At 45.8% G+C, this 10,975-nt stretch overlaps 1 gene segment (V, D, J or C); it reads left to right on the top strand.

Annotated features, from left to right (window-relative positions):
- Positions 1-605: 605 nt before the first annotated feature.
- LOC109884463 (T-cell receptor beta-1 chain C region-like) overlaps positions 606-10,975 on the top strand; it is a 31,561-nt gene continuing 21,191 nt past the window's right edge. The window contains 1 exon segment of the C gene segment in view: positions 606-669. Within this exon segment, the coding sequence occupies positions 621-669 (49 nt within the window).

The raw sequence follows: 10,975 nt of genomic DNA, 5'->3' as shown, positions 1-10,975 counted from the left end.
TGTCTCACTGTAGTATCCCGTTTAGCAGATTACCTCCCCTCACACCTGCATTGAAGGTTTGGATTTGATTCAGTGCCAATATTGTATAACCACAGAACTAGAACGAGTACAATGGGTCATCCCCGTGATGTCATAATGCTGTGCGCTGGCAGCCGTCCTTTTCTAGAGATTCTATTGGCTATGACTGTAACAGAGTTCTGTCAATTAAAACAACAAATGATGTCACTTCCTGTCTCTTCCTCCACTCCACTATTTACTGACTCCAACTATTGAGCGTTCATATGAAAAGCGTTTCGATAGGAGTAGGGATTTGAGTGGTGGTGGCCCAAAGAATGTCTCTCTGAATATGTTCGACTTGAGACGACCCCAACACAGCGCCGTGTATTTCTGTGCTGCTGGTGAATCACGGTGGTGCTCATTCCCCTCTCTACACTACAACAAAAAAACCTTTCTCTCATTCACTGTCTCAGTCGATTATACTGAAACAACACCTCCCCTTACAGCTGCATTTGAGGTCTGCATTCTGTCATTACATCACCGATGAGGTCACTTCCTGGCTCTCCTCTCCACTCAGTAAAGATGAGATGTCAGTTGGTTTTCAACAATCATTGAGAGTCAACATGTACAAACCTCTTATCATTATCACAGTCCCCCTCTTCTGGATCACAGGTAATTTAGCTACTGTTATTTATTAGTTTCCTCAAATATTTATTAAATATGAACATGTAACAATGTGTATTAAATCTGTAAAAATAATTACTTCACAGGTTTCATGCAATAATTTGTTATGCATTGTAAAGTTAAAGTAATGTACTCTGTACTCTCTCTCACTGTCTCTCTTTCCTCTCTCTCTCTCTCTCTCTCTCGCGCTCTCTCTCTCTCTCTCTCTCTCGCGCTCTCTCTCTCTCTCTGTCTCTCTCTCTCTCTCTCTCTGTCTCTCTCGCTGTCTTTCTCTCTCTCTCTCTCTCTCTCTCTCTCTCTCTCTCTCTCTCTCTCTCTCTCTCAATCACACTGTCTCTCTCTTATTCTCTCTCTCTCCCTGTCTCTCTCTCCTCTCTCCCTGTCTCTCTCTCCCCTCTCACTGTCTCACTCTCTCGCTGTCTCTCTCTCTTGCTGTCTCTCTCTCTCGCTGTCTCTCTCGCTCGCTATGTCTCTCTCCCCAGGTGTGTCTCTCAGTAATGTAGTGTACCAGTCTCCCTCTACACTGCTGCTAGAGCCTAATGCGTCTGTCTCTGTCCCTCTCCCTGTCTCTGTCTCTCTCCCCAGGTGTGTCTCTCAGTAAGGTAGTATACCAGTCTCCCTCTACACTGCTGCTAGAGCCTAATGCGTCTGTCTCTGTCCCTCTCCCTGTCTCTCTCCCCAGGTGTCTCTCTCAGTAAAGTAGTGTACCAGTCTCCCTCTACACTGCTGCTAGAGCCTAATGCGTCTGTCTCTGTCTCTCTCCCCAGGTGTCTCTCTCAGTAAGGTAGTGTACCAGTCTCCCTCTACACTGCTGGTGGAGCCTAATGCATCTGTCTCTGTCTCTCTCCCCAGGTGTCTCTCTCAGTAAGGTAGTGTACCAGTCTCCCTCTACACTGCTGCTAGAGCCTAATGCATCTGTCTCTGTCTCTCTCTCCAGGTGTCTCTCTCAGTAAGGTAGTGTACCAGTCTCCCTCTACACTGCTGCTAGAGCCTAATGCGTCTGTCTCTGTCTCTCTCCCCAGGTGTCTCTCTCAGTAAGGTAGTGTACCAGTCTCCCTCTACACTGCTGGTGGAGCCTAATGCATCTGTCTCTGTCTCTCTCCCCAGGTGTCTCTCTCAGTAAGGTAGTGTACCAGTCTCCCTCTACACTGCTGCTAGAGCCTAATGCGTCTGTCTCTGTCCCACTCAGCTGCAGTCATAAAATCCCTAACTATGACACTATCCTCTGGTACCAGTGTCCTGTGGGAGGCTCTGAAACTCATAGCATATGTAAACTATACAGGTCAGACTGTTGAACCCTCATATGAAGGTTACTTTGACGTGAAAGGTGATGGAAGGAACGAAGCCTTCCTTGATCTCCTCAAACTGAGACAAGTTGAAGACAGTGGGGAGTATTTCTGTGCTGCTAGTTATACACAGTGGTACAGAGACACCGTCTACTCTACAAAAACCTCTACCTATCAGACCCATCTGGTACTGTATCAAAACACCTGCATTAAACCACATGAACTAACAGACCTCTGTTCAGAGAGAGATGAGGGGAGAGGAGGATAGAGAGAAGAGGGAAGTTAGAAAGAGAGAGCGAGAAGGAGGGAAAGAGAAAGGGGGACTGAGAAAGAGGGATAGACAGACCGAGGTTGGGTAGCTGCCAATCAATGTCGCTGTGATGATGTACTTTCCCCTTTGTCTGTCTCAGTGTGAAGCTTTACACAGATGATCTGCTCTTCTCTCTCTGTAGTGCAGACAGACTGTCAATTCAATTCAATTCAAGGGCTTTATTGGCATGGGAAACATGTGTTAACATTGCCAAAGCAAGTGAGGTAGATAATATATAAAGTGAATATATAAAGTGAAATAAACAATAAAAATTAACAGTAAACATCACACATACAGACGTTTCAAAACAATAAAGACATTACAAATGTCATATTATATATATACAGTGTTTTAACAATGTACAAATGGTTAAAGGACACAAGATAAAATAAATAAGCATAAATATGGGTTGTATTTACAATGGTGTTTGTTCTGCACTGGTTGCCCTTTTCTCGTGGCAACAGGTCACAAATCTTGCTGCTGTGATGGCACACTGTGGAATTTCACCCAGTAGATATGGGAGTTTATCAAAATTGGATTTGTTTTCGAATTCTTTGTGGATCTGTGTAATCTGAGGGAAATATGTGTCTCTAATATGGTCATACATTGGGCAGGAGGTTAGGAAGTGCAGCTCAGTTTCCACCTCATTTTGTGGGCAGTGAGCACATAGCCTGTCTTCTCTTGAGAGCCATGACTGCCTACGGCGGCCTTTCTCAATAGCAAGGCTATGCTCACTGAGTCTGTACATAGTCAAAGCTTTCTTTAATTTGTTACCATGATCCTCACTGTCTCTTTGGTATCACATTGTCTCACAGGTAAGACTAAGACCATGGTAATATATTGAGGTACCAGACATTTCATTGTCATGGAGGGCATTTCTGTGTTTGCTAGCAATTGTGTCTAATCTGGATACATGAAAAACCTGCTGACAATCAATTCATTAGTCAACTTAGATTCACACACATTTGATTATCTCCACTCTTCCTCCCCCTCCTCCTCTCATCTTCCTCTTCTCTTCCTCTCCTCTTCATCTTCCTCATCCTCCTCCTCTTTCTCCTCCACTTCCTCCTCCTCACCACTTCCTCATCATCTTCCTCCTCTTATTCCCCTCTTCCTCCACTTCCTCTCCTCCCCCTCTTCCTCCCCTCTTCCTCTCCTTCCAGGGTTGTGTCTACGTGCCAGGATTCTCCAGACTTTATACCTTCCGGAAACCTGCCTCACCCAATGTGATACGGAATCGCTATTATTTTTTATTTTTTTTTATTTTTAGAACACACTCAAGAACCTCCAGAAGCTAACCAGCTAACTAGCTACAAGCTATTTAGTCATTGTTCGTTTTTTTAACCTGGATAACACTCGCCAGTCCAGCTTCCCTTCCCCATCCACCGCTGCCCCCTGGACACTGATCTCTTGGCTACATAGCTGATGCACGCTGGACTGTCCATAAATCACGGTACTCCATTCTGCTTGTTTGTTTTATCTGTTGGCCCCGTTGCCTAGTCTACGCCATTTTACCTGCTGTTGTTGTGCTAGCTGATTAGCTGTTGTCTCACCTACTGTTTTAGCTAGCTTTCCCAATTCAACACCTGTGATTACTGTATGCCTCGCTATATGTCTCTCTCAAATGTCAATATGCCTTGTATACTGTTGTTCAGGTTAGTTATCATTGTTTTAGTTCACAATGGAGCCCCTAGTTCCACTCTTCATACCCCTGATAACTCCTTTGTCCCACCTCCCACACATGCGGTGACCTCACCCATTACTACCAGCATGTCCAGAGATACAACCTCTCTCATCATCACCCAGTGCCTGGGCTTACCTCCGCTGTACCCGCACCCCACCATACCCCTGTCTGCGCATTATGCCCTGAATATATTCTACCATGCCCAGAAACCTGCTCCTCTTATTCTCTGTCCCCAACGCTCTAGGCGACCAGTTTTGATAGCCTTTAGCCGCACCCTCATACTACTCCTTCTCTGTTCCGCGGGTGATGTGGAGGTAAACCCAGGCCCTGCATGTCCCCAGGCACCCTCATTTGTTGACTTCTGTGTTCGAAAAAGCCTTGGTTTCATGCATGTCAACATCAGAAGCCTCCTCCCTAAGTTTGTCTTACTCACTGCTTTAGCACACTCTGCTAACCCTGATGTCCTTGCTGTGTCTGAATCCTGGCTCAGGAAGGCCACCAAAAATTCAGAGATTTCCATACCCAACTATAACATCTTCCGTCAAGATAGAACCGCCAAAGGGGGAGGAGTTGCAGTTTACTGCAGAGATGGCCTGCAAAGTAATGTCATACTTTCCAGGTCCATACCCAAACAGTTCGAACTACTAATTTTGAAAATTACTCTCTCCAGAAATAAGTCTCTCACGGTTGCCGCCTGCTACCGACCCCCCTCAGCTCCCAGCTGTGCCCTGGACACCATTTGTGAATTGATCGCCCCCCATCTAGCTTCAGAGTTTGTTCTGTTAGGTGACCTAAACTGGGATATGCTTAACACCCCGCCAGTCCTACAATCTAAGCTAGATGCCCTCAATCTCACACAAATCATCAAGGAACCCACCAGGTACAACCCTAACTCTGTAAACAAGGGCACCCTCATAGACGTCATCCTGACCAACTGGCCCTCCAAATACACCTCCGCTGTCTTCAACCAGGATCTCAGCGATCACTGCCTCATTGCCTGTATCCGCTACGGAGCCGCAGTCAAACGACCACCCCTCATCACTGTCAAGCGCTCCCTAAAACACTTCTGTGAGCAGGCCTTTCTAATCGACCTGGCCCGGGTATCCTGGAAGGACATTGACCTCATCCCGTCAGTTGAGGATGCCTGGTCATTCTTTAAAAGTAACTTCCTCACCATTTTAGATAAGCATGCTCCGTTCAAAAAATGCAGAACTAAGAACAGATACAGCCCTTGGTTCACCCCAGACCTGACTGCCCTCGACCAGCACAAAAACATCCTGTGGCGGACTGCAATAGCATCGAATAGTCCCCGTGATATGCAACTGTTCAGGGAAGTCCGGAACCAATACACGCAGTCAGTCAGGAAAGCTAAGGCCAGCTTCTTCAGGCAGAAGTTTGCATCCTGTAGCTCCAACTCCAAAAAGTTCTGGGACACTGTGAAGTCCATGGAGAACAAGAGCACCTCCTCCCAGCTGCCCACTGCACTGAGGCTAGGTAACACGGTCACCACTGATAAATCCATGATTATCGAAAACTTCAATAAGCATTTCTCAACGGCTGGCCATGCCTTCCGCCTGGCTACTTCAACCTCGGCCAACAGCTCCGCCCCCCCCGCAGCTCCTCGCCCAAGCCTCTCCAGGTTCTCCTTTACCCAAATCCAGATAGCAGATGTTCTGAAAGAGCTGCAAAACCTGGACCCGTACAAATCAGCTGGGCTTGACAATCTGGACCCTCTATTTCTGAAACTATCTGCCACCATTGTCGCAACCCCTATTACCAGCCTGTTCAACCTCTCTTTCATCTCGTCTGAGATCCCCAAGGATTGGAAAGCTGCCGCAGTCATCCCCCTCTTCAAAGGGGGAGACACCCTGGACCCAAACTGTTACAGACCTATATCCATCCTGCCCTGCCTATCTAAGGTCTTCGAAAGCCAAGTCAACAAACAGGTCACTGACCATCTCGAATCCCACCGTACCTTCTCCGCTGTGCAATCTGGTTTCCGAGCCGGTCATGGGTGCACCTCAGCCACACTCAAGGTACTAAACGACATCATAACCGCCATCGATAAAAGACAGTACTGTGCAGCCGTCTTCATCGACCTCGCCAAGGCTTTCGACTCTGTCAATCACCATATTCTTATCGGCAGACTCAGTAGCCTCGGTTTTTCGGATGACTGCCTTGCCTGGTTCACCAATTACTTTGCAGACAGAGTTCAGTGTGTCAAATCGGAGGGCATGCTGTCCGGTCCTCTGGCAGTCTCTATGGGGGTGCCACAGGGTTCAATTCTCGGGCCGACTCTTTTCTCTGTGTATATCAATGATGTTGCTCTTGCTGCGGGCGATTCCCAGATCCACCTCTACGCAGACGACACCATTCTATATACTTTCGGCCCGTCTTTGGACACTGTGCTATCTAACCTCCAAACAAGCTTCAATGCCATACAACACTCCTTCCGTGGCCTCCAACTGCTCTTAAACGCTAGTAAGACCAAATGCATGCTTTTCAACCGGTCGCTGCCTGCACCTGCATGCCCGACTAGCATCACCACCCTGGATGGTTCCGACCTAGAATATGTGGACGTCTATAAGTACCTAGGTGTCTGGCTAGACTGCAAACTCTCCTTCCAGACTCATATCAAACATCTCCAATCGAAAATCAAATCAAGAGTCGGCTTTCTATTCCGCAACAAAGCCTCCTTCACTCAAGCCGCCAAGCTTACCCTAGTAAAACTGACTATCCTACCGATCCTCGACTTCGGCGATGTCATCTACAAAATGGCTTCCAACACTCTACTCAGCAAACTGGATGCAGTCTATCACAGTGCCATCCGTTTTGTCACTAAAGCACCTTATACTACCCACCACTGCGACTTGTATGCTCTAGTCGGCTGGCCCTCGCTACATATTCGTCGCCAGACCCACTGGCTCCAGGTCATCTACAAGTCTATGCTAGGTAAAGCTCCGCCTTATCTCAGCTCACTGGTCACGATGGCTACACCCATCCGTAGCACGCGCTCCAGCAGGTGTATCTCACTGATCATCCCTAAAGCCAACACCTCATTTGGCCGCCTTTCGTTCCAGTACTCTGCTGCCTGTGACTGGAACGAATTGCAAAAATCGCTGAAGTTGGAGACTTTTATCTCCCTCACCAACTTCAAACATCAGCTATCTGAGCAGCTAACCGATCGCTGCAGCTGTACATAGTCTATTGGTAAATAGCCCACCCTTTTCACCTACCTCATCCCCGTACTGTTTCTATTTATTTACTTTTCTGCTCTTCTGCACACCAATATCTCTACCTGTACATGACCATCTGATCTTTTATCACTCCAGTGTTAATCTGCAAAATTGTAATTATTTGCCTACCTCCTCATGCCTTTTGCACACATTGTATATAGACCCCCCCTTCGTTTTCTACTGTGTTATTGACTTGTTAATTGTTTACTCCATGTGTAACTCTTTGTTGTATGCTCACACTGCTATGCTTTATCTTGGCCAGGTCGCAGTTGCAAATGAGAACTTGTTCTCAACTAGCCTACCTGGTTAAATAAAGGTGAAATAAAATAAATAAATAAAAAACTCCTGTTGCCCTGGTAATGACCCCCAGGGGACTCCGCTGATCTCTTCTGTTCCCACACTCTAAAATACTATGATGTCATTCTCTGGTACAGACAGTCTCATTCTCTGGTACAGACAGTCTCATTCTCTGGTACAGACAGTCTCATTCTCAGGACAGTCAGCTACAACTGCTGGGGTACCTTTACACAGACAACAAAAACTAAAGGAAATTGAGAGGAAACGCAGTATTGTGATTCAACCGTTTCCAACCTGACACAAGAGGACAGTGCAGTGTATTTCTGTACTGCCAGACAGGACAGTGTATTTCTGTACTGCCAGACAGGACAGTGCAGTGTATTTCTGTACTGCCAGACAGGACAGTGCAGTGTATTTCTGTACTGCCAGACAGGACAGTGCAGTGTATTTCTGTACTGCCAGACAGGACAGTGTATTTCTGTACTGCCAGACAGGACAGTGCAGTGTATTTCTGTACTGCCAGACAGGACAGTGTATTTCTGTACTGCCAGACAGGACAGTGTATTTCTGTACTGCCAGACAGGACAGTGTATTTCTGTACTGCCAGACAGGACAGTGCAGTGTATTTCTGTACTGCCAGACAGGACAGTGTATTTCTGTACTGCCAGACAGGACAGTGCAGTGTATTTCTGTACTGCCAGACAGGACAGTGTATTTCTGTACTGCCAGACAGGACAGTGTATTTCTGTACTGCCAGACAGGACAGTGTATTTCTGTACTGCCAGACAGGACAGTGTATTTCTGTACTGCCAGACAGGACAGTGCAGTGTATTTCTGTACTGCCAGACAGGACAGTGTATTTCTGTACTGCCAGACAGGACAGTGTATTTCTGTACTGCCAGACAGGACAGTGTATTTCTGTACTGCCAGACAGGACATTGTATTTCTGTACTGCCAGACAGGACAGTGTATTTCTGTACTGCCAGACAGGACAGTGTATTTCTGTACTGCCAGACAGGACAGTGCAGTGTATTTCTGTACTGCCAGACAGGACATTGCAGTGTATTTCTGTACTGCCAGACAGGACAGTGCAGTGTATTTCTGTACTGCCAGACAGGACAGTGTATTTCTGTACTGCCAGACAGGACAGTGTAATTCTGTACTGCCAGACAGGACAGTGTATTTCTGTACTGCCAGACAGGACAGTGTATTTCTGTACTGCCAGACAGGACAGTGCAGTGTATTTCTGTACTGCCAGACAGGACAGTGTATTTCTGTACTGCCAGACAGGACAGTGCAGTGTATTTCTGTACTGCCAGACAGGACAGTGTATTTCTGTACTGCCAGACAGGACAGTGTATTTCTGTACTGCCAGACAGGACAGTGTATTTCTGTACTGCCAGACAGGACAGTGCAGTGTATTTCTGTACTGCCAGACAGGACAGTGTATTTCTGTACTGCCAGACAGGACAGTGCAGTGTATTTCTGTACTGCCAGACAGGACAGTGTATTTCTGTACTGCCAGACAGGACAGTGTATTTCTGTACTGCCAGACAGGACAGTGTATTTCTGTACTGCCAGACAGGACAGTGTATTTCTGTACTGCCAGACAGGACAGTGCAGTGTATTTCTGTACTGCCAGACAGGACAGTGTATTTCTGTACTGCCAGACAGGACAGTGTATTTCTGTACTGCCAGACAGGACAGTGTATTTCTGTACTGCCAGACAGGACATTGTATTTCTGTACTGCCAGACAGGACAGTGTATTTCTGTACTGCCAGACAGGACAGTGTATTTCTGTACTGCCAGACAGGACAGTGCAGTGTATTTCTGTACTGCCAGACAGGACATTGCAGTGTATTTCTGTACTGCCAGACAGGACAGTGCAGTGTATTTCTGTACTGCCAGACAGGACAGTGTATTTCTGTACTGCCAGACAGGACAGTGTAATTCTGTACTGCCAGACAGGACAGTGTATTTCTGTACTGCCAGACAGGACAGTGTATTTCTGTACTGCCAGACAGGACAGTGTATTTCTGTACTGCCAGACAGGACAGTGTATTTCTGTACTGCCAGACAGGACAGTGCAGTGTATTTCTGTACTGCCAGACAGGACAGTGTATTTCTGTACTGCCAGACAGGACAGTGTATTTCTGTACTGCCAGACAGGACAGTGTATTTCTGTACTGCCAGACAGGACATTGCAGCAGGTCCTATCTCAGCCATACAAACCCAACTCTGAGATATATAGTCACACCTCCTACAGTGTTCTGAACCACAGCCTCAATGCTGAACATCCTCACTGCTGAACATCCTCACTGCTGAACATCCTCAATGCTAAACATTTGCAATGTTAAACATCCTCAATGCTGAACATCCTCACTGCTAAACATCCTCACTGCTAAACATCCTCAATGCGAAACATCCTCAATGCGAAACATCCTCACTGCTAAACATCCTCACTGCGAAACATCCTCACTGCTAAACATCCTCAATGCGAAACATCCTCACTGCTAAACATCCTCAATGCTGAACATCCTCACTGCTAAACATCCTCAATGCGAAACATCCTCAATGCGAAACATCCTCACTGCTAAACATCCTCACTGCTAAACATCCTCACTGCTAAACATCCTCAATGCGAAAGATCCTCAATGCGAAACATCCTCACTGCTAAACATCCTCACTGCTAAACATCCTCACTGCTAAACATCCTCAATGCGAAACATCCTCAATGCTGAACATTTGCAATGCTAAACATCCTCAAAAATGTATAATCATAATCATTTATTTTCTTCAAAATAAAGAGTACTTTTCTTTGTTACTTATAGCTTAACTTTTTCTATTATTGCACCAATAACTTCTGTTCCTGTATCAATAACTTCTGTTCCTGTATCAATAACTTCTGTTCCTGTATCAATAACTTCTGCTCCTGTATCAATAACTTCTGTTCCTGTATCAATAACTTCTGTTCCTGTATCAATAACTTCTGTTCCTGTATCAATAACTTCTGTTCCTGTATCAATAACTTCTGTTCCTGTATCAATAACTTCTGCTCCTGTATCAATAACCTCTGCTCCTATATCAATAACCTCTGCTCCTGTATCAATAACTTCTGTTCCTGTATCAATAACTTCTGTTCCTGTATCAATAACTTCTGTTCCTGTATCAATAACTTCTGTTCCTGTATCAATAACTTCTGCTCCTGTATCAATAACTTCTGTTCCTGTATCAATAACTTCTGTTCCTGTATCAATAACTTCTGTTCCTGTATCAATAACTTCTGTTCCTGTATCAATAACTTCTGTTCCTGTATCAATAACTTCTGTTCCTGTATCAATAACTTCTGCTCCTGTATCAATAACCTCTGCTCCTATATCAATAACTTCTGCTCCTGTATCAATAACTTCTGTTCCTGTATCAATAACTTCTGTTCCTGTATCAATAACTTCTGCTCCTGTATCAATAACCTCTGCTCCT

The sequence above is a fragment of the Oncorhynchus kisutch genome, linkage group LG7 (assembly GCF_002021735.2).
Source record: "Oncorhynchus kisutch isolate 150728-3 linkage group LG7, Okis_V2, whole genome shotgun sequence".
NCBI lineage: Eukaryota > Metazoa > Chordata > Actinopteri > Salmoniformes > Salmonidae > Oncorhynchus > Oncorhynchus kisutch.
This window is presented reverse-complemented; position numbering and strand designations above follow the sequence as displayed.